Source organism: Apus apus, chromosome 3 (assembly GCF_020740795.1).
Source record: "Apus apus isolate bApuApu2 chromosome 3, bApuApu2.pri.cur, whole genome shotgun sequence".
NCBI classification, from domain to species: domain Eukaryota; kingdom Metazoa; phylum Chordata; class Aves; order Apodiformes; family Apodidae; genus Apus; species Apus apus.
In genome coordinates, this window is record NC_067284.1 from 76287590 (window position 1) to 76312925 (window position 25336).

The window sequence follows — 25336 nt, forward strand, 5'->3', positions numbered from 1 at the left end:
GACAAGGCTAACACTTAACTCCAGTCATGATCAGAGGTTATTTCATGGCACAGCCACCCTGCATGGTTTTAAGTACCTCCGGTGTGCAATGCAGAATAGTCAGAACATGATTTTTAATTTTTAAAGTTACTTACCAGGTAGAAAAACATTATGACTTCTGCTCTTTATCACAGGGATAGGCTGTTGTGGTGGTGAACAGTGAAGCACAATGGTAATAAAATTATCTTTATATAAACACATGTAGTAACTGACATCTTTAAAAGAAGGTATCTTTATTTTGCCCACTGTAAACCAGGAACAAGCTTTAAAATTATTTCGTTCTTGCAATTGCTATGTTTCTGAACCAAATTCTGATGATGTTTTATTGATTTAGGAGCAGTTTTCTGTATGATACAGCCAGTTCACTCATCTGACCAATTTAACAATAGGCTAAAACAGTTCATAAGATTTAATAATTCAACCAAGATTATGGGTTTTGGCTTTGTTGTTGTTTTCTCCGCTCCTAATTCCTCAACACAGAAAAAAAGAAAATGCATGTTTAGTTGCTAATAAAACATTATTTTTGTATTTACAAGGCACTTAAAACCATGTAGATAGTTAATAAAAAAGAAACACTATCAAAAATTCAAGTCACATTTATGCCAAAACTATCTTCTGTATTTACCATTCCCTTATACAGTTCACTTGTGTGTGTTTAAGCCCATTAATAGCCCAGGTTTAACACTGGATCAGATAAACTACGCTCATAGCATGTATCTATATGGGCAGGTTTCCATTTAATTCTAGGTACACCGAAGAAATGAACACTACTTTTACTGTAACACTTCCAAAGAGATTTTATAGTTAAAACATTGACTTCCCCTCCAATATATGTCAGCCTGGGGGCATTTTTCCAGCCACATGTTGATCCCTGAAATAACTTTGATTTTTAGAGAGCGATCTTGTATTGCAGTTTGCAGTCAGCTTCTGAAGAGGGCTCTCACAGTGCATGACTTCATTCTGGACATTTTTCAAACTAGCTGACATTGAGATGGTACAGCTTCTCATAATGACAAAGTGCTACCTATTCCATTAGCATATGGTGCAACCTTTCTCCTGTCCATCGAGGAATATAAGTTATGAAGGGATGGTACCACTTTCTAATTAGAGTCTCTGAAATTAACAAATTCATCATCTTGTTTTGCATATGGACAAAATTCTTCTGAACTCCATTTCCTGTTGATTTCTTCCTGAAAAGTTGATCTCTGTGACCTCAAACACAGGACCAAAAAATAATAAATCACATTCAACTGCAAATTACCAGGATTTTGGAAAATTGTGCAAGTCATTATGCTACTACCCAAGGAAAAACAATCCAGGACAAACTGTAATCTGCTATCCAATGCAAATCAGGCAAGGAATGAGAGAAGCAACTCAGTAGGCACCTCAGAGACACCATTTGCAATGAAGTAAGTCCTGTTTCAATTCAGTTAAGAGGCTACATACCATCCCTTCAAGAAATATCACTGAAGGGGAGTGAATGTACTTTGGAAATTAGTTTGATTAAATCTCTAGGTTTACATTTAATTTAGAGAGGGTATTCTCTTAATTGCAAGAGGTTCTTGTTCCTTTGCATGAAAAAGAAACAGAACAATCTGAAACAAAAGGGGTGTGAGACATTTCTCCACCACCTCACATGATGTTGCCGCAAGTGCAGAGACATGTAACAGATGGTCAATTTAACTTACATTCTCAGTTATTAAACATTACCTGCAGGTCCATTAAACTGCTTTTCCACTGGAAACACTATATAAATTACTCAGTGCCCACAATGCAGAGAATTAACTTGACCTTTCTCTAGGGCATGATACATTCCTGCTCAAAGCCATTTGAATGCAAAGCTAAAATCATGCTAGCTGTTCTTCTAGTGTTCAATTTTACAGTTACATCTTTAGTAGGTGAGCTGGAGAGTGTCAGTCGTCCACCTTATTGTTTCTTTATGACAAACATCATGGAGTTAATAGGTACTAGAAAAAGCACAGTGACAGATTAAGGTACTATAAACCAGTCATGTGAACCAAGGTACTGAAAATTCTGGTCAGCACAAGGAGAGGAGAAAAAGGCTTAAGTACTGCTCTACACTGTTGCTGTCTTCGCCTGTTGTAGGCAATTTACAACCTTTTGCTGCCTCTTAAAACATGCTTCGATACCTCCTGGAAATTATGATATACAATAGTGGGCCACTGTTTTTAAACCTCTACCTAGAAAAATTAAAATCCTGAGAACCTGATCAAATCCTCATTTTACCCAAAGTAATTGCTTGCCTTATGCAAAGCTGCAACTTATTAATTATGCATATCACAATAATTGTATGCAAATTAGGATGACTTCTGAATTCCATCATTACAGCTAGCCTCATTATTTGATTTAATATATTTGGATCCCTGTAAATAGTATAGAGGATGAAAAGCTGTTCACTATTATCAAACTTCCAAATAAAACTACTCCCACATTACTGCATTTTGGGAGGTATGAAGAAAAGTTTCCCTGTGCTTCCTACCAGGTGGCCTTTAACACCTGAACTCTCGAGAAATTACAGACCTTTCATTAACCAGGAATTATACTTTTGCTTGACTGAGCTCTAAGACACAGCAAGTCAGGTGTACAGGAATACTGATATGCAGCATAGAAGGAAGATTCAGTGATACATTTGGTTGGTACAACATTATGTGCTTAGATGCTTGATTGTGTCAAAGCAAACAGGATTTTGAAAACACTTCTCTTTTCACATAGTGGCTTTAACACACAGCTGCCCAAGGAAGCAATACTCCTTGAAGCAACCTGAACAATTAAAAATATAACTAAATTTTCCCTCCTTCTTCACAATTACTTAGTTTGGAATAGCAAGTATACTTACTTAGACCAATCGCTCATTCCCCAATGACATTCCTTCAAATATGGGCAATGGGCATCAACTGAAACACTGAGGGCTCCATCTGAACATCAGGAAACATTTTTTTACTGTAATGGTGACTGAGCACTGGCACAGGTTGCCCAGCGATGTTGCAAAGTCTCCATCCTTGGAGATACTAAAAAAACATCTGGATGTGGTCCTGGACAATTGGATCTAGGTGGCCTTACTTAAGCAGAGGGCGTTGCACTAGACAATCTCCAGAGGCCGTTTCCAATCTCAGTCCTTCTACGATTCTGTGAAATACACAGCAGTCTGACCAAGCATAAAGAATCCCTCTCTGCGTAAAGCAGTTCCCATTAATTGCTGAAAGAGCTACAAGGCAGTACTGCCACTGATGCCACTGTTTAAGAATATATACAAACAAAAGATTTGGACAACATGTAGAACACCAAATCAACATCATCCATGAAAATAATGAATGACCTCTATTGTCAGCTTAAAAGAGCCAATGATCTCTATACCAACACCTACAAGTAAATAACTCTGTGTTATGGGAAGCTGCACCCTGTCTGACGGTGCTGATCTGGCCTCAACTGTATTCAGCTTTGTCATACCCCGGATGCTCTACAGAAATGCTGATAGACCCAAACCCACAATCAGTTCTGAATATAGTCATCATCTTCATACTGTGAGGAGCATGTGAAACCTGCCCATAATTCTATTCTGGCTTATCAGAGAGGAAATTCAGGTGAGATCTCAGATCTTATTTTTTTGAAATCCAGTTACCTGCCAACATGTACCAGAAGGCATCTGAACCATGAGGCAAATCAACACTCCAAAACTTTTCCAGAGCAAAGGCTCACCTGCACAACACAAACTCTGCCACCATCAGTTCAAGTCTGCATAATGAATTCCTACAGAAACTAAAACCACTGCAAGTATTGTCAGTATCTTCTCTAAAAGGCAAGGTATAGTTTGGTGATCTCGCTTTTTTTAACCTAACTATAGAGCACAGAATAAAACAACACATTTAACTGCCCTACACAATTTGCCTTGGAGAAAGGCAGAACAAACTACCCATGACAAATGTTAATCACATTGCTTAATTAACTTCAGGCATTACAATAAGGAGAACCGTATATTAAACAAAAACTCATACCAAGGAGACAAAATAATTTGTAAATGTCACATTTGAGCCAACACAATTAAGGGTACAGGACACTATGAAAACATGTTTGAGGCAGACAAGTATAACATAATATCCTCTAGAAAATAATAAAATGCTACAGAAAATGAACAGAGCACCTGTGCTCTTGCTTGGTGGAACATTAACATGAAGAACTGACTGTGGCTTGGAAGAACTGTTTTGTAGATATTTAAATACAGATAGACACACTTTTAGCAGTTCAGATAAGAGTATCTGTAATTCTTACAACATTCCATAATGAAAGATGACAGTACAAAAAGCCTCACAATATCCAATATTTTAATATTGCCAGAGACACTGACAGAGTGTTGACATTCTAAGAATGCCTGGATTTTTCTCAAAGCCACCATGTAATTTTAACTTGTTCCCCTTCTGTTTACAAATACTCTCTGGTTAAAACAGAATTTTATGTATTTTTTTGTTTCACATCCATTACACTGGAAACAAATTACTTTTTGTGTTTTGATATTGACAAGCACTGAAATGATACAGAGTACAACAGTATAATTTGAAGGTTTTCACCAAAACAAATTCTCTGCATATTCATACTTCACAACGAAAGGCATTCTATCTCATAATCCCCATTCAATACAAGGGTATGGCAAAGGATAAAGTAAAGCAGAAGTATGTGTAAGTATCTCTAGTCTTCCAATGTGGTTGTTGTTTGGGTTTTTTTCTCTTCACATAGAAAATATTTTATAGATGTACTTAATAGTAACCGCACAGTTATTTTGTTCAGCACAGTTAAGAGCAAGACTCCATTACTACTCTTTGGAGCTACCATCTTGCTTTGGGATTTATTGCATCTGTCGTGAAAATGACTGGTTCCAACTTCACCACCACTATTCTCCACCATCTTCTTTCAGCAAATGAAACTGTCAATTTTGGAATAAGAGTTTATAACCATATGGTTTTCGTAATTATTTGCTTCTTTTAGCAATTTTCATCTATTAAAACTTTTGTATTATGCAGTCAGTATATCAGAGGCAAGTGCCATGTATGAACTGAAGAAAAAACAAGATTATTCAAATGAGAAACTCACAGCAGAGTAAAAGGAGAATGCAAAAAAAAATTTATATACTCTGTATTTGAAAACATTTAAGTACTATGAAATAGATTTAAATGCTATGAAACTTGACTATCTTTTAATCCACTGCTCAAAAACAATAAGTAAAATGTACAGTTTTAATTATAAATTATCATCAATGGGAAAATTACTTCAAACTATGTCTATTTATGTCTGCAAATAGGAGATTTTCATGAAGAAGAACCAAAGTCCAACTTAATATTGTATGTTGAGGTTCTTATGCAAATAGGAATTATTTTTTTTTTCCTATCTTTACAGTTTCACTAAACTATTCTGTTAGGTATATTTTCTGCATTCCACATCTGAATTGTACCTTCCAAAAGAGAAAACCTGTCAGTGACTAGAACATACATTAACACACAGCAGAATATACACATGCTTGAGACAGCATCAAACAGAATTCACCTCAGAAATTTGTAGTTTGATTTGCCTAAGGCAACTGAAAGAGAGATTTATTTCCAAGAACTTCAACTCTGAATAAAGTACCTGATACAAATTAATTTCCTTACACCAGTTCAACAGAGGCAAAGGTCTGTCCCAAGTTAACGAATTATATTTCTACTAAGAAGCTTTCTAAATTCAGATAAATCTGATTAATAGAATCTGTGCAAGAGTCAATAGCTTCCACTATGGCCCCGACAGAGAACAGTGCATCAACAGAGCTAATAACCTTCTACAAATGTCTCCAGCGTTACGATGCTGTCACCTTACCTTTTCTGTTTTCACCTCTTACTCTACCATTCATTCACTGTTACATCCAACTTAGCTGATAAATTCTTATTTCACTAGCAGCAAGAGAGATATTTTGTACTTAGAACTGCTGAAGTAGTAGAGGACACATTTCAGGCCATGCTCAATACATTGTTCCCTCCTTTTTTTAAACAGCAGCATGACATACAAACATGTTTGATGAGCCTTTTCCTGGGGGCAGCGATGGGGAAATATTTATATATGGCACAGAGTATACATAAAGTGAAGAACATCCTCTTGCAAAAGTCCACCCAAAATTCCTGTAGCAGCTGAACTATAAACACATTGTTATTCTGTCAAATGTTTCATATTTGTTGTTAGCAAGAAGTTAGAAAACAGATGAAAAGATATTGTACTGATAAAACATTCCCATTACTACAAAACACAGTGATCAGCAACAAGAAGAAAATTTTCCAGCACATACTCCTGAAACAAAGGCTATCTTAAATCAAGGAATGAAAATAGAAATGAAGAATATTTCCTCTTTCTACTGAAAGTAGGGTAATTGTCACTTATTTCTATGGAAACACAGCCAAAACAGAGGGGAAAAAACATCTCTATATAATTGTGAGGAGAACAGACATGTGTACACACATGCACATACTCTTCTTTATCTCTCCTAAGTTAGCCACAACAGTCTAATATCATTTGAAAACCAGAAAGAAATCTGTTTTATTAAATTATGCCAAATGCATAGTCTTTAGAAATAAGATGCTCTCAGAGTTAAAAACATGTTATGCCCTAAGAAGAAAAAAAGGGGCAACTGTTTCAATGGTTTGCCACTTCTAGTGTTTTCAGAAGCTATTACAACCTACATGGTTTCACAGAACAAGAATGGCTTTTAAAGCTTCAGGCAGAGCAGCCTTCCCTAATGCCACCTATACAGAGTCCTGCATTTCCATTTCCCTGACAATGCCTTGCTTTGGTAAATACAATAAAATTTAAACACTTATTAAAGAGCTCACTGTTCAGAAAGCAAGCAAAGGAAAACTTTATTTTAAAGCAGCTTACTTTAATGAATCCAACATATGCTATATATGGGGCGATCCTCTCAGGAAAAGGAAAAACTGACATGTGCGTGCCTACATACTTCAAGAGCATTACCTGAGTGCTTTTGCTCACAACATTCCACATTTTACGTCATGAGTAAAAATCCCACATACATTACAGAGTCTTCAATGCATTCTTGCTTCAGCCTGCACTCACATTTTTCATAAATTGTTCCTGTGTGTGACAGGAGAGAGAAAATGCTACCTCCATTTATAAAAAGGCAGTTCTTTCTAAAGGTGGTATTTCAAACCAAGCACGCATTTGTGATCAACACTCATCTCGCTCTCCTGCACCATGCACAAAACCCCTTGAAAGCCCACGAGTTCCAGCTTGAGAAGGAAACAGAACTCATTCTTTCAAAAAGAAACCCGCTCCCTTTTCCATGCAGTCTATGCAATTATGTATTTTCCTTCTCCATGGTACTTGTTCAAGATCACAATCTAAGATCAACGGTCATTGGACTATGCCAATGAGAAGAACAGTCTAGTCTGTAAGCAAGGTGACTCCACAGACTGAGCTCTGCTGAAGCATGTTTCCTCTCTGACTTTCAATGTCAAGTAAACGTACTCGTTCCTCTGAACCCCAAAAGTAAATATAATTCAGTTATTTATGTTCAACAGCAGACGAGAGCTAGGCAAAATTTCTTACATTCATGTTTTCCATTAAAAAAGCAAACGTAGTTTTGAGTCATTATTTATTTAAATATACTAAGCTTTAAAAAACAAAATATACAAAAAATTAAAATCTGTAACTCTAAATCCAACATTCAGAATTCTATTATGCATGGAAGTTTCTGCTACTGACATGGAACAAAGAATTTCTAGGAGTACAGGACTTTTCCCACTGCACTGTCAGCATGTTCCTCCTACTAGCAGCCTCTGCCTCCCCAGCACAATGCCAGTCTCCTAGGGGCCACACTTGAGCTCAGACTGTGAATTATCATTTTTATTTGTAGAATACACAGCCCTATTTTTGACTGAAACACATGGAAATTAACAAAGCCAATTGCCTAACTAGCAGAAAATCCACACAACAAAATTCAATAAACACTATTGCTTTTGTCAAACAAAATTTAAATTAGCACTCAGTTTTTATTGTTGTTTTTACTGAATTTCATCTAGAAGATTTATATGGTGACTACAGCACTAGGGAGCAAAGAATTTTTTCAAGCTTGCTAATAACTTTTCATCAGCATTGGTATCATATGGTACCACCAACTCATGCAGAGTCAATTATTTTTTAATTTACTAATTACTGAATAGCCTTGATGGGTTCCAAAAGAATAGTGTAATTTTCCAACCCAGCCGCCAATCCTACATAAGTGGGTGCAGCACTATTGTTTACTGCTTTCAAGAAACTCGACAGGAGTGCCATGACATACTGGCATACTCAGGTTTTTTTTAAAGATGTTTAGACAAATCCTAAAATGCAGTATAAATTCTAATACTTTTTATTTTACACATTTTTCTCATTTCTCTTATGGATAGAGTTTTGCTTATCCATTTCACTGGCTACTGGCAGATAAAGCTGTGATTCCTCCAACTGTTCTAGGGAGTTAGATACAAGCTACTGAACAAAAAGAAAAATTAAAGACTAAAAATTTCTAAAAGTTTGCATAGTTTCTCCATGGATTCTCTTTCAGTTAGCTACTATACTTTCACAATTTGTCTTTCAGTACCTATGAATTTAACCTTATCCTATATTTTTAATCATGGAAGAATCTAACACCATACACACCCAATATTGCTAGGTCAGAGTTAAGATCAATTTTCAGTTCCTTTGGAAAAGTAATAAGCATACATATAGATTAAAAAAACCCAAACATTTACCCACTGCCCAATACATTACAAGCTTGAACATAGCTGAAAGCCTTGATCAGAAACTAAAACAGTTTTGAAATCTCATTATAAGAGTGAAAAGAAAAGGCCCAATCAATTTAAACATCAGACAGCACAGATGCAGGAAGCTCCTTCAAAAATGCAGCTCACATTTACCATTTATACCGACGTGGAAGATGAGGGTGACAGGGGGAAGGGTGAAATATTATCACAAATGGCTTATGTTAACGTAGAATAAAAGCTGTTAGTGTTTTGCTTACTTTATCTCAGTGAAAAACACTAAGAGCATGTTGCTTAACAATTTAATGCACATCTGCTACTTTGAGAAGATTTCTTAATATCGGTTTTACAATTCTTGAAAACTCTGGGTTCGATTTCAAGAATTTAGAGAGGTTACCACAGAATGCCTCATTTGTAAGCAACACTTACCATTGATCATACAAGACAAGCAATGCATCACACCTAGGAGATTTAAACTGCTTCTTAGAAAGCTATCAGAGATACAGATGCTCTCTCCTTGAACCTTCTTGTACTGCATCCTGTAAGGTATTACCATACTGACAGATGTGTATCTATCATCCATCTTCTAAAACAAACCAAAAAACCCAAAAAAACCATGGGAGGACAAGGACATGAAAAGAACTGTCTAGTACAAGGAAGCTGTTTCCAGCAGACATGTGTAGACGTGGTGGGTGGCAGCACAAGCCACTGCCATCTGAAACACAGAGATGCCAAACTGGGTCCCTTATTTAATGAAGTTTCTTTCTGTTCAAAAAATCCCAGATTTTTTTCTGTTCATTTCTGTATGCCAAATTGAGTAATTTGAACAAATTCCCAAAATAGAAGTTAAGATAATTGTGATCCATTATTGGAGCTGTAGCCTATGAGATCAAGTTTAAAAAAGCTAAGTTAAAAAGAAAGTGCTGCAAAAATAATTCAAAAAAAGCAGGTCCAAAAAGTACACTTCAAATTCTTTGTGTCTACTGAGAGCCAAGCTATACTCCACATCCTGTGAATGTCTTGATTCTCAGAAGCAAGAAGGAAGATTAAAAACAAAACCAAGCCAAAATAAAAATAAAAGAATCGGTGTTGCATCATTTACTTTAACTCTAGAAAGCTCACATTTGTCTCTTGCACTTTTTTTGGTAATCTAACATAGGCACAAACCTAGTGTTTTTAACATTAGTTAAAAAATTAGTTAACAAATCATATTTCTAACTACACTAAAAACAAACAAAACCACAACCACAACAACCAAAAACCAAACAAAAACCCCTGCCAGGACTGACATTGCATTTCAAACAGCTTTCCTACCTCTCTGTATACCATATGAAATCCAAATAATCAAATTGCAAACAGTGTCACAAGGGAAAAGGCAATATAATGCTAACTAAAGACAGAACTCTCTGAAGAGTCACTGTCCCTTGCAGTACCAGGATGGAGGAACATGAATATCTCTGCCCCAACAGTTTACCCTTTCTCACGGTGATTTCTATTCATGCTTACCTCCTTAATTCTCTTGATGCCCTGAGTGATCTAAAAAGCACTTTTGCATACATGAAAGCAAATCTAAAGCAGAGATTGATCTTTCATTATAAACTTTCTAGGTGAATTTTACTTCAAGAAAGGTACTGCTTACCAAACAAGTTTAATATTCCAGCAGTAAGATTTTTTTTTCCTTTATGTTCCAATCTGAAGAGAAGAACAAATCCAGTAACAGAACATGGATGTTACAAGGAAATGAAAAATTACTTAATAACACTGCAGCAGGATAACATTCTGCAATAGGTCATGCAGGTATAAAATTTTCAACAAATTCATTCTCGTACGACTGTATATTCCTGCTAATAGACTTCAGAAAGATTGTTAATATCTTCCTGCACAAACTTATATAGCAGGAAAAAACGCCAACTTTTATAGTCTCAGTTTCCCTAATCAGCAGTAAAACTGGGAAAAGAGGCAGGAAGCCTCCTACTTGTTTTCCCTTGAGCACGGGCAGAAAATGAGTTGCAGTTAATGACAAAATTCAACTCCACATTTAAGCCTCTATTTAATAAATGACACTAAGTAGTGCCATAGAAAGGTTTTAGCAAAGAAAGTTGTAACTAGAGAGCCAGAACAGCACAGGCCCAAAAAGCCATGACAGTTACTTGCTACTTGTTTCACCCAACTATTCTCCAGCTGGGAGATACAGTACAGTCAAAATTCAGGAATCTTTCCTTCCATTAACCCAGTTATGCATGAATTAGCATTTTGTAAAGGTGTCCACATCCCTGCTAGAGTACAGTCTTTTGCTGTATGCAATATAAGACAATATAAAAAATTTGGAAGAGTGTTTTTCTATAAAAAGGCAGAAAAAAGTCAACATTTTAGACATGGTAAATTTCATGCCACTGTAACTTCTTCCCCCCATACTCAACTCTTTCAGATAACAGGGAACCAAAGAGGAACATGGGGTAGAAAACAGCAAACATCTCAATTCTTGTAGGTATATGCTTACTCAGATGTTCTACAGCTACTTGGCCTCAGACTTGGTGAAGAATGCATGAGACTACTTCACCTGCTCTATAATACAATCTCACACTAGTTTATGATTTTCTTCAATTTTCTGGTCCTGAATTTCTTAGGAAAGCTCACTAGGAAAGGAGAAATGGAAGAAACTGTTTCTAACCTGGCAGATCTAGCAAGAACTGTCAGATTTTAAACTTAGTAAATGTTACTCCAATCCTGTTTCACAAGACTGACTTAAACCAAAATGATTTATAAATTGGTGATCAGAGTTTAAAGACTGATTCTCAGTCACCATTTAGATTTAAGCATAACAACTTGCAATAAAGTATGTTTTTATATGAAATTTAGCACTTTTTGATAACTAAAAAACCTGAAGTATACCTACATGCATTTACAAATGAAGTTTATTATTTGTCCTGCTTTGTTGAACACTTCTTGTTTGCTAGCTTATTTGTCTATTCATAAAGAATACATGTGAATGCAAACTGCAATTTAATAGAATTACACAGGAATTTAAAATTGATTACTTAGTTAAATAAGAAGTTATCTCAAATGCTTTGAATAATTATTACTTTTTAAGGATATATATACATACATGCATATAAACTTTGTGTTTATTTAGATGAACTACTTCTGACAGTAAAAACGTCTGATTCCGACTGTCACATCCTGCATGATACTTCCTAACACCCTTGTTTATAGATTAAAGCAAAGAGACCAGGAAGCCTCTTAAGAGTTTCACAATTTCATGGTTACCATTACAATAATTAAAATAAGCCAAAATTAATAAAATGTTTTCTCTGCACCGCCAGAAGAGGTTACTGTAACAAGAGGTAGGTTAGTATTTCCATACAAGTGTCTAGCCAATGACTTATGTAATCTCATGCCTCACCTGCTCCTTTGCAGCATCTAGCAGCTAAAAGATAGTTGCTTCAAAAAAACACACATAGGGTTTGGCATATGACTGAGGTCTTTCAGTTTCTGAAAGATTACTTCAATTAGGAATGTGACATATTAACATAAAATTCTAAAAAGTGAACTAAATTCATAATGTGAAATATTTAACATGATTCAAAGTAAAGAGTCTATTCAGAGCATTTACACAAAACATAGAGCAGTTCTCTAGAGAGAACATATACACTTATAAAAATACAGTATGTATGTAAAGGTATATACGTTTATATTAACACAGACCATTTTAGCTAAAGTTGTAGACAAATAAATATGTTCCAAATTTAGAGATCTTTCTTCCTGATTATAATGGAACAGCACCACAGTGAAGAGAAACTGGTAAAAGAACTTCAGTATTTTTCTACACACTGAAGAATATTTAAAAATCCACATAGACAGGAGCACTTAATTTGGTGTTACTCAAGCATAGTCTGAGAAGATGCAAGATTTCTGCATGATAACATAAGCTTTGAAATGTCACCCTCTTATACCTTCATATGTATAAATATATTAAAAATGTGTTTCAAATTCTGAAACCTCTAGAATGGTTTCACAGTTTTCTTAACTAAACCTTATAAAATTGATTCTGATCAATTTTACTAAAAATTGCAGAAAGGGTTACAAACTGTTCTTGCTCTTCACAAATCAACTACAACTTGAATTTATATCAGTTATGTCTCATCAAACCAATAAAATACCTGCTTAAGCTATTTGGGGATTGTTTGTTTTGAGGTTGTTGTGGGGTTTTCTGTTTGTTTGGTTTTTACTGGTGGTGGTGGTTTTGCATGTTTTTTAAAGCAATTAGACTCTTACTTGAGCACCTTGGTAAACTTAACTATAGAATAACCTGTCATACTAGTATACAAGGTTTGGTATTTTCTCAAGTCTCCTAAAAGGACATATGCTCTCAAGATCTACACACAACATATTCAGAAGTCAAAAGTGAGTGAGCTTTCAAGTTTTCCTTTCCTGTATGTTAAGGCACCGTTTAACTTCTCAGGCTCAGGTACGTGTGTGTATACGGAAAGAGTTACAACTGACTACTCATTCTTTCTCTACAGGGAACTACTTATGGCAACTTGCTGTGTAGAAATTAATGGTTTCAAGTTAAAAACAAAACAATTTCTTCTGCTGTAAATGGACATTCTGTACTTTGCTACAGTACTCATAGAAAAGGCCTCAATAAATATAATTTCTTTAGCCTTTTACTAGGGCATGGTCAGCAGAACACAGAGCTGCTCACAATGTCAGATGTTTATGCAGTACTAAGTCACAGTAAATATCTTATATATCAAAAGCAAAATAGCTTTCATTCTGTCAAAAACAGCATAAGTGGGAACAAATACATGAAATCTGACCTTTACATCAAAAATGCTCTTCTGGTTACCAAAAAGAAAAACAGGTCCCATTACAAAAGCTTTCAGCACTCTGCATTTCTAAACCAGCTTGATGAATATTCCTATATATTTTCCCCCAACTGAGACACACCAAGATCCTTTCAAGGAAGGGAAGACAGACAGACAGAAATCCAAGATGGACTAAAATGCACTGGAGACGTGCTGCTATCCACAGCAACCAGACATACTGCTTTAGAGAATATTAGCAGATATCTTGATTTTGGATTCTGGGACACTCTTTTCAGTTCAATTGTTCATAGATCAAATAGCCCAATTTTTTTTAAAAAGTAATTCTTACTGGAATCCATCCAGCTACCTCTGATTAGTAGCAGTCATGCACCAGCTATGATTTTCATGTGTTGATTATCAAAACAAATGACTGCTATGTCTGTCTTAAATTAAACCCTTACTGTTAAAAATATTCTATAACTGGTAACTTTTAACTCTTAAAATAGTAATTACACACTAACAGAAACTGTGCAGAATAAAGACTAAGATTTGAGGTATTTCTAAACATTAACTTACCCTTGTCAACTAGGTAGATGTCAACATCCATTACAGGCTTCTGCACTTCTGGGATTATTTATAACTATCAGAATTTTCTCTAGATACTAGTGAGTATCATTTTAAAATAATCATAATAAAAAAAAAGTCAGCACTGTCACAAATCTAGCTTTTAAACTGCTGCACAAAGCTCTTCAGCAGACAGCAGTTCTGCTGAGGACTTGAAGTGATGCACGGACTTTGCTGAGGCACAGAAAAGGTCATAGTGAAAGAGTGCACTCACCTACACTGGGATCAGCTTTCTATTTCTTCACATATTGCAGGGCAGGACGTGTCAACAGAGGCAAACGAAAGCTTGTCTACTAAGGCCTGTAAAACTATACTAAACATTCCTAAAGCACAATGGTAGATAGCCCAAGATATTTTCATTTTCAGCCTAGAAATGAGCCAGACTCTGGTATTAACCTCCACAGAAACCATCTAAAGTATGTGAGGGTTTTTTTCCTACTCTGCAGAAAAAAAAAACAACACAAAAAAACGCCAACAAAAAACACAGGCAAAACCCCACCATCTTCAGTTAAAAGAGCAAAGTCTGCAACTTACATAACCATCAATAAAGAAATAAATCTTTTATTGCTGATTTAGCTCACTGCGAACAACTTTCACCTCAGATACAGAAAATTTAACTGGAAGCAAGTGAATACCTAACCCATTTAGAGCAATTCTGAAATATTTGAAATGCACAAGTTCACTTTTGGCCATTCCTAATGCTTACAACCCCCCCAGTACATCCGTTTGTACAGATTTCTACAGGCTGTTTGTACCTTGCCGTCCATTTATATGGGACTTTTCACACAGAGCTGGGCAAAAATGTCCCAGTCCCAAAATAGAAAAGCTCCTGCTGAAAATGCTACCAATTTGGCTGAAGTGCTAATGTATATTAATACAAAACAAAGCTTAGAAAACTTCAAGGTTTTCTCCTTAAACACTAAGTTCATTAACCTTGTTCAACATGAACTTTGTGTTCATCTGCTCAAGCAAGAAACAGCTATGGGGTGGGTATCATTAGTAATTAAAAAGTACAACAAACCAGAGCCTCCCTCCGAATTTGTACCATGACAAGTCTTAATATAAACCAGAAAAATCTAATATTATGCTTCATAGACCATTACTATTTTTAAAAGCTCAGAAGATGGGACTCTATACAAGACTACCTCTAGACTACTTGTTCAACTTCAGCACTTCTAATCACAAATGAGACAAAACATTTGGGTCCAGTTTGTGACCTGATTGCAGCCCAACAACTCAGAATTAACACTCTTGACTCAAAGTTCCCAAATGCTTTGGCACAGGAACAGTCAAAGCTGCACATAACTGAATTTATTTATACCAGAAGGATAGGGGGTGGCACTGCAGGATGGCAAAATCCTACACTAAGCTTGAAAAGTCATGCAGTCTGAAATTTGGAAGCCTGTGAACTAATCATTTTTGTACACTTGTGATCTGACCTCAGCTTAATTTAAAATTATTTTTATAACACATGCAAACAATCACTGAACTTGTCTTTTAGAGGACCCTTAGCTTGCTTACTGAACAGAATACAAGGTGGTCAAAATGGGAAATCAGAATTTTAAAGATAACAAAGCTTTCTCCTAGACTCTCAACTTTCTTTTATCCCCCAGGAAAATTCTGAAGTGAGAGAGAACAAAATTCTATCCACAGAACTCCTACGTTTCTCCCAGTCCTATTTATTTTCACTAGCAGAAGCATTCAATACCCCAGCAGTTTCATAAAGGAAGGAAGTTATGTACTTTCATTGTTTAAATCATCATAAAATGATATGCTTTTTGGGAGGGAGATTTAAGAAAGTACTACAGTAGTCCTAAGGCTTCTCAAAGTTGATACACAAATCTGTGGGTGTTTGGTATTTGTGTTTTACATTCTTATCTATGTATAGTGATCAAGAATATGATCACCTTGACTCACAGAAATGTCAAGGTGATAAATTACTTACTTTCTTGAAACACTTAGGGGCTAATTAGTTCTCTAAATAAATTCTATAAAGAAAATAATTATTCTCCATTCAGGTCAATGTGTAAATGCTGTAGTAAGAAGATACAGGACATGACAGAATGCCTTATTTTGCTTCCTATTCAGTTCAATGAATGGGAGTACAATTCTGTGGAATTAGCGTTGCGATTAAAAATGTGTACCTTATTTCTTACTTAATAGGGAGCGAGGTTATTCATTAGAAATACTAGCACCTGTGCTGCATGCAGAATTCCCAGAGTCTTCACATCAGGACACGGTATCTGCTTAAAGGAGACATTTTCACCAAACAGAGCTTACCTAGATGGTATTTAATGACCCGTGATATAAACCAGGAGATCTTATTTTTTCTTGTACTCTTTGATCCTTTTAGCATAAATAAAATATAGTTATAAGGCTTACACACAGATTGGATTAATCATTATGGTGCCCTAACCTGTCTTCTCATTGCCTAAATTTTCAGTGCTGGATTCAGTCAACAGCATATGTATTCTTCAGACGAAAGGAACAAAACCTTACATGTTCAGTTACTAGAAATACAGTTACTGTGGGTATCTTTTCAAGAAGGGCTTTATGTAGAGTCCTACAGGTTCAGGGATCTCCAGCATAAGATTCTACTCCTATATCATGGAGATTCACCTACTTGCAACTAAGGTTAAAGCCAGATTCCTGCTAGAAACTATTTTAACCTACTGCTGTTCTCCCCGAGTAATAATTAGGTGATAATTTTATGTGGTCACAGTAAAAAAAAAAAAAAATCTCTAAAGGGAGATTTTTTTTTCCCTCCCAAAGTTTGCCAATTAGTCCAACAGTTTGAATGTTAACTTTTAATAGTTCCCTCTAATTCAACGTAAAATGCTAACTTCTAAATCTCCAAAGATAGTCTTCATACTTTTCACCTTCCATCTAATTAATACATGCAGAGTCATTAACAGTCTTAAATAAAACAAAAAAACAAGCAAAAAAAAAGCAAAGTTATATTGACTAAATTTGCACAGTTTGCCCTCTGGTGACTAACTTTGTGACAACATATGAGATTTGTAATAGATATTTGAAGACTGGTATGAATACAGGATGTTTGCAGGCTCCATAAGAAACAGCATTAAAAGAGTTAAAAGAAATTGTACGCATTAATTGCAACAGCACAATGGGACTTCATTCAAATTAAAAAGAGAAACAAAATTAACTGAAGTGTCAGGAAGATGACGAAATGAGCTGCAATGGTAGAATAACCACATATAGGAGAAAACTGAAATTCCATAATTTTGCCTACGACTTAGGAGACAAGAATAAAGAACAGAAAGATCCCGTAGGACACCCATTGCTCAAAGGTACAAAAGGCAAGTTCAAAATCAGGGCTCAATAGACAGAACTTGTTCTCAGTGATGTGCACAGGCAATGTTGGCCAGACTATTTGGACACGCATCTTGAGGCTTCCGAGTGTAAGGGTGTGAAAGCATGAATAGACAAAATCAACTTAATTACAGATCTGACATTACATTGTTACACTGGTTTCCTGCACTACCCCTAACACTCTGCTAGTGCTGGGGCATGAGGTCAAGGTGGGGGGCGAATCTGCATCAGATACAAGCAAATGATCAAACTGCTATCCCAGAGTTTGGGCAATTTACTCAGCCTGAAGGCCTTGACTGACTTTGAAGACAGCCAACTTGCATTTTAATCTAACGTGCTTCAAGATGATTTGGAAGAGGAAAACACAGGTAACTGTTCCTCAAAATGACCTTCTGTTTTCCAAGATAAGGCTCTTGATTTATCTCAGCTCCTTAGATGACCACTGTTACTATACTGAACATTGTATATATTGTATCTTCACAAACATTCCAGAGAAGCAGGGAAATATTATAATCTTTCAGTAACTAATGAGGAATAATGTGGAAGACAAAAAAATCAACTTGTCTAATATCACAAAGAAGTGTGCATTTTCTGTGAAAAGGAAATCAGGTCCAAAGTTCCTAGCTAGCTGTCCAGCTACTACATCACATCCCTTTCATATGAAATGGATAGACAATTGAAAAGTCATCAGTTACGTTTTGTTCTATTATCCAGACTGTGTTTGTCCTGTACACCTGTTTACCTAACAGCCCAAATCACTTTAGACAACAGTTAGAGTTCCCTTACACTTAGCTGCTGAGATAAAAGGTTTTCACAGGGAGGTTTTGCTTGGTCTTGCCTTGCTTGTGTATGCATGGATAGTCGAAATGTTGTCTGAGTCAATCGCCATGACAGTTTACCTAAATTCTCTCATTCTCCTTAGCTGAAGGTTGTTGGTGGACAGTAACTTCTTCCGTTTGAAGACACTTAAACATGTAGGATGTGCAAAGTTGGAGTGAAGAGAGAGGGAAGGAAATACTGGGGCTAGAATGCAAGAAAGAATTGCAAAGTAGAGTTAACTTTTATAATTGTTGTGTCTTGCTCAAATTTACCAGGAAGTTTAGCTAGCATAAAGACCAGTAGAATGCTGGGTAATTTCTGCAACAGTCAAAAATGTTGATGGTCATAGAGGCAGCTGTTCCCAGTTACCTTGGGATGGCAGAATAACAACGAGTCCCTCCTCATGGTCACCCAGCACATAACTTTAGTACTCTTATTTAATGTGTTGCTTCTAGATTCCTTCCCGTGTAAAATATGTTTTGAAAGTAGTTATTTTACAACCTAGCATTCTTCCTGTCCTACCTCAGCCTCTAGGGTAAACACTTCAAGGGGAAAGAGAAACATTAGCTGCTAGTCCTGTACAATTTTTATGTAGCATTGGTAAACAGAATCCAAGAAAACACGCAGTCAGTTCAGCAGCTATCCTTGTGTATTCCTGAGTACTCCACATGCAGCACAGCATAAAGTGTTTCCAATGACAAACTACAGTTTATTTGCAAGATAAAACATGAATCAGCATCGCATTTCTCAAAGGAATGAGCTGAATGTTTCTAAAATGTACTCACTGACACTGACCTCTCTTCTAAGAGGGAAAGAGTTAAATATCCTCTTTTATTCCCCAAAGGCTGCTGGTACCATGCAGAGGTGCCATGTTTTATTTAAAACATGCTCTCTCTCAGTAACCACTTGTTCTAATTGGCAAGGCAAGGCTGGGTCCCCAAAGCACACAGCTTGTTATATTCAGTTTGAATTACAAAAACACAATGAAACAAACTGCATTGAAATGTACAAATTAACAGCTAAGGAGTGCATGACACGGACATGGAATTAGTGTGTAATATGGAACAAACACCATAGGGAGGCTAGGGAACAAATCACTAGCATCTCTATAAACTATAGAAGGTTTCCAAACAAGCAAATACAAAAAACAGAGCACAGACTTTTCTGTAATTCAAGCCAATTGCTAGTTGGGGGTGGGGAGGAAGAAGCATTCCTCTCTCCTATCTTACACACTACAGAAGAATGGTGTTACAACAAAGTTTAGTAAATTAAACCTGTGGGTTGCACATTCTGAATAGGTAACTGCGCTTGCATGCTGGCAATGTGCAAACATCATGGCAATTAAGTCCCATTTCTAAACATTTTTTTACATCATCAGAGAACCTATACACAAGAGACTAAATTATAGCTGGTGTTTCAACAAATCACTTGGAAAGATTACAAGTTGGAAGGTGAACAAGGTAATAACAAAACAGAAGGAAACTGGCTTTACCATATACAAGAAAACAAAGCCATGAAAAACTAAAAATAATGCAAGTCTGAGACAAAAAGGAGATTAGCTCTTTTCTTTGCTTGTAGATCAGGCTGTAGAATAGGACTGACAATCCCCTGAGATAAGAAGAAAACACATTGAAAATATCAGTGATTAAGACTACTTGGCAGAGTTTTCAGATAGCCAGTACTGAGGTCACATTCTTGAGTGTAATTTATACTTTCAACAAATGAGCCACAATCTACTAGACTGTGAATTTAGAGACTCAAACCAATGAAACAGCCACTAATGTCCTATAGGGCAGTTTGCTGATAGGATTGGTTGACTGTAAAACGTTAAAGTTCTTAATTAGGACCACATTCAATTTTCCTAGATTGAGTTGGTCAAAATATAGTTTCAGATGTGACTAGAACTTGAAGTTAGTAGTAGCCAGAAAGAAAAAAGAAAAAACCTGCCCTACCTCAATACACAACATTTGAGGGCCAGTTGTGAATGAAAGTATCTTTCTCTCACCATCAGTTGTATAGAAAGAGAAATACTTCATGAGTACATCCTCCACCTGTCCCACTATTTTATATGGGGGAAGATGGAGGAGGAAAAAGGAGAAAATAATGGAGCAAATCAAACCAGCAGCTGAGCCACTGGTCCTACTGACAACCTGTGTTACTCTGCTGTGTACAACCCCTTCACACAGCCAGACCCCAAGAATATGTGGGTTGTGTCTTCCATACATGCATATTAGCACCTTCCTGTGTAACACATAGCAAAATCGTATCATTATTGCCACAAAGCAACTTAGGAGCCCTGCACTTCACAACTTCCATGCCATGATACTATAAATAGAGAATAAAAGTAACATTATACTAACTTCACTCAAAACGCATTCTCTATTTAACTGTTAAAACTCCAGTGAGCCTAGAAAGCTTCAGGTACCCTTCTATCCTATAGTTCCAATTCTGTATATATTGAGTACTAGAAACACATAGCATATATATGCTGGATAATTTGTTTGATGCCACTATTTTTCACAGAATTAAAAAAATTCTAAGCTTTCATAATGGAACTATGCTTGAATAAAGTAATTTTCTATTGATTTTTATTTCCCCTCCCAAACTTTAAGTCAGGGGAAAGGATAAAATTAGGGGAAAGGAGTAAATTAAAAACATAGAAATCTTTCCACAATCCTTCCACAAAATATTGACCTAACAACCCAAACAGAGCTATTACTCAGATCTTTACATTTTTCTAAAAGCCACAGAATAATACATACTAATATAGTAAAAAAAAAAAAAAAAAATCTTTGTGATCAGCAGTGCAAAACAAGCTTATAAATAACTAAGTCTAAAAACCAAAAGTTGTCTATCCACTTTTTTTTCCCCCCTTAACTTCACTTCATGGTGATTGTCCTTCTCAAGCTTAGCATATATCTCACCTTTTCAAATTTACATATTATGCTAAGACATCTTTTCCCTACCAGCCTTCTCCTTTAAAAATTCTTTGGCCATAGAATAGAAGAAATTAAATGTATTGCAAATTGATATCTATGTTTATTTCTGGAATGTCATCATTCTTTATTAGTAAGTGCTCCAGAAATCAGAAATAACTTTGTTGCCACTGTAACCAGCTACACAATTTTACAAAGTATTTAGCTTCCAGTCTAAATATATAATAAAAGCTGAAGATGAAACTTCACTACTCTCAAGTACTAGCCAGTGAGTGCTGGTTTTTACTGCAAGCAGTCCATGTATTTAAAAAAATAGCAAAACAGCAACGAATTCTAGCTACACCCAGCCACAACTTGAGGCATCTGTTTCCATCAGGAGCCAACAAAAAGAATACCATACTGAAAAAGAAACATTTTGTGTACAGATAAAGAAAACTAGTACTTAGTGCTGTTTACAAACTCCTGAAAATACTTGCTGCTTTTCCAGCCAAATACTAAAATATATAGATTCACATCAGAAATTACAAAGATATAGAAAATGCAAACATAACAGACTTTTAATTTAGTAATGAAAACTTTATGAAGAAGGTTAGGGTGGAATACAGCATAATTTATCCTTTGTCATAAAACAGGATACAGCAAAGATGACAAAATTTCAACTAGGAACATGCAAGATGCACTTGTTGGAAAGTGCAAGCAAGCAAGCTGAAAGTGTGACTGAGGATCAAGTCAGCAGCTGATTAATGCCAAAGTCTATTTAGGCAGGAATGATGTCTTTTGCCAGCTCATGCTTACAGTAGGTTTTATTACTGCCAGACAAGGCAGCATTCTAAATAGTTCCCAGGACTTACAAAGATTGACAGAAGAGGAAATTGTGTTATTCCTGTGACTCTGAGTCCCATAAACCCCCCAGTTTTAGAACCACAGAATCATCCTGGTTGGAAGGGACCTTGAGGATCATCAAGTCCAACCACAATCTAAATCTCCCTACCATAACCTAATTTACCCATTCAGTGTTTAAATAATGTTGCCAAGCACTATATAGGTATTTCTTTTAAATACTTCCAGGGATGGTGACTCCACCATCTCCCTGGGCAGCCTGTTCCACTGTCCAACCACTCTTTTGGCAAGTAAATTCTTTCTAATATCTAGCCCAAACCTTCCCTGGTGCAGCTTCAGGCCACTTCCTCTCATCCTGTCATTATTCACTTGAGAGAAGAGACCAACTCCCACTTCCCTACAAACTCCTTTCAGGTAGTTGTAAAGAGCAACTTTGTAAGCTCTGAAAATTGTGTGACTTAAGCATAACAAAATAAAGGTCTCCTCAACCGAGCAGAAGGGTTAAGATGCACAAAACCATGAAATAACTCTACAGTCAAGACATCAGAGTTCAGAAAACTGAATAGTGAATAATCTGATACTTCTAGAGTCAGATGATATATAGAAGATACTAGTGTAATTTTTATTTTTCCCCTTATTAGATCTTTTGGATTCAGGAGAATAAAAAACAATATTGAAGTTACAGAACTCCATAATCTGGCACAGAGCCAAGTCTATCCATTGACAATATCCATGTGGTTCCAGCAATATTGATTGCTTAATTGAAAGATTGAGACTAAAAATATATAATTTTTACTTCTCAAGATACCACAACGCAAAAAAATGTTCTTGATTTCAAAATAAAAATAAAACTGAACTAGAAAGTCAAGGCCCTTAAAACTCAGAGAATTCTTGGGTTATGTGGTTGAAGTATTTTCTCAAATTCAGTGATGCTGATCTAGCACATCACAGAACATGAACACAGCACACTTGGATTAAGAAAATAGGTGCACACCCACCTCTAGAAGTTTCAATGACACCTTAACACAGGAGGGCTATATAAGCGATTCACAAATACATGAATACTTTAACCATCATTTCATCTTCTTCCAGTTTTCCAACTGCATCTCTCCACCAAATCATCCAATGCTGCACTTACCTTCAGCTTCACATAATTTCAAACAAGCTGAAATCCACCTTTCTGTAACCCTTTCCAGTGCTGATTTCACCATAACACAAATTAAGCTTTTTAGAATCAAAATCAAATGCATTAAGACTGCAATTTGAGTGATTTAAGTAGAAAGTCTAGTTTAACAGTTTTCTGTATTTCAGTATTTGTTCTTACTTTGTAATAGTTTGTTCTGTGACTGCTCCCAGAGGTTCCAATTAAAATTGAGTTCTTGAGGTAACAGGTGTTGTTTTTGTGATTTTTTTTTAATTCCTGTCTGAAAGAGCCTACTTTTTAAAAGTGGCTTTTCAAAAATACTCAAATATTATGTCCCTATCTGAAGTTGATATTGAAACTTCCATAAACCTAATGGGAGCAAAGATAGATTAATAGAGAGTACTTTCGAGAAATTTCACTCATCATGGTCCTGTATTTTAATCATTCAGCTTTCAAGGTTCACTATATTGAAAGAAGAGAGGTTCTAGTATTAGCAAAAGATGTGGTGTCACTAAGGGAGGTACTCTGGTTGTAATTTGCATTTTTTCACTTACCAGTGTATATTCTGATTTTAAAAAAAACTACTTTGTTGCATTTGTATTCCAGATGTACAAGAAGTCTGAAGCAATGTGCCTTAACCATCTGAAGAGCAAATTCAATTCAGGCAATTTAATATGTAGAATTACACTTGTACTGTATCTTGAGACTTGGACGCACTGATAACGTGATCAGCACTGAATTCAAGACAGAATGTTGTAAAGTACTTTGCAGAAGTACAATTAACTTGAAATTACTTCAGGGAGACTCTTGAACATTTCAAAGTCTGCTTCTTCTATCGGGCTTAAACAGAACTAGTCAGGTATTTCCTCTTGGAATGAGTAGATGGGGTGAAGAGGAGGCAGAAGGGTGAAAAGGATGGCTAACTTCAAGCTCCTCTCCAGTATCTATCAACTTTTACGTGCAAGCCAAGAACTAATCTGTGGCAAAGGAACTGCATACTTGTGGTTTTACAGAAAAGCTTAACCTCCAAGGTCTCAGTCAACACATTAGGGTCTTCTAGTAAAAGGGTTGCATACACATGCGCAGTATCCAGCTCACTCTTACCATAGACAGTTGAACAACCTAATCTCTATAATAATCTATGAAAGGAATTCCCTTTTTTAATATAACAAAATGTACAAAGATAGCCAAAACAAGGAATTCCACGCTCCTCTCTAAACAATTTTGTTGCTTTTTTTGTTTGTTTCATTTGGGGACAAAAAATGGGAGTTAAAAATTCAGTGAATTTATCCCAATGATAAATTAAGAAATTACAAGCATTTGGTCAAAAGAGAAGGCAAACTGACATCCCAACCATTGCCCTTTGCTCCATTTCTGTGCTAATTAACCATTACAGACATCAAGCTATGACAAGGGATGGGGGGGAATACAAAGGGCAAAAGTAAGAAGAGCTCCAGATTATGTATTTGTAAAGTGGTGCACAGATCCCATGGTCCAAAAAGACAGTAAAAGACAGAAGGTTTCCATGTAATAATTCGTATTAGAGTGTAAACCCAAGAATGTTTTCATCTCTTGTTGACTTGTTGATTTTCTCCCTTGATGGACATAAAAAGATAACGTTTACATCAATGCAAGGGACTTTGCTGCTTTATGTGTCTGAAATTATCTAAAAAAACAGGAAGAGTGGATTCCCTCTGGAAAAAAAAATAATAAAAAAGCTACTAACCTTTTTCGTTGTGTGGATTTCTTTTTTCTAAAATAAAAGAGAAAGGAAATGATGGTGAAGAGAAATAATACTTCTCAATTTTCCCTTGCATATAAATCTGCTTCAATACATTTGAATGAACAAATTAGTCTTTTTCCACAATACTTTGCTTTGCTCCAATTACCAGTAGCTTTATAAGATACTCAAAACTCTTCAAGTCTCATTTCATTAAAATAAACAGGCTGTAAATAAAGTCTTGAAAATTTTAAAGGGTAGGCTTCTTCATATACACATCCCCTTCA

The 25336-nt window shown here is 36.0% G+C and overlaps 1 protein-coding gene across 3 annotated transcripts in view; it reads right to left on the reverse strand.

The window, feature by feature from the left end:
• The window catches only part of ZFAND3 (zinc finger AN1-type containing 3), a 134032-nt gene that overhangs the window by 73620 nt on the left and 35076 nt on the right, over positions 1–25336 (reverse strand). For all 3 annotated transcript variants that reach the window (XM_051613718.1, XM_051613715.1, XM_051613716.1), the window contains one exon: positions 25056–25082. In XM_051613718.1, the coding sequence (XP_051469678.1) occupies positions 25056–25082 (27 nt within the window). The remainder of the gene's footprint in view (positions 1–25055; positions 25083–25336) is intronic.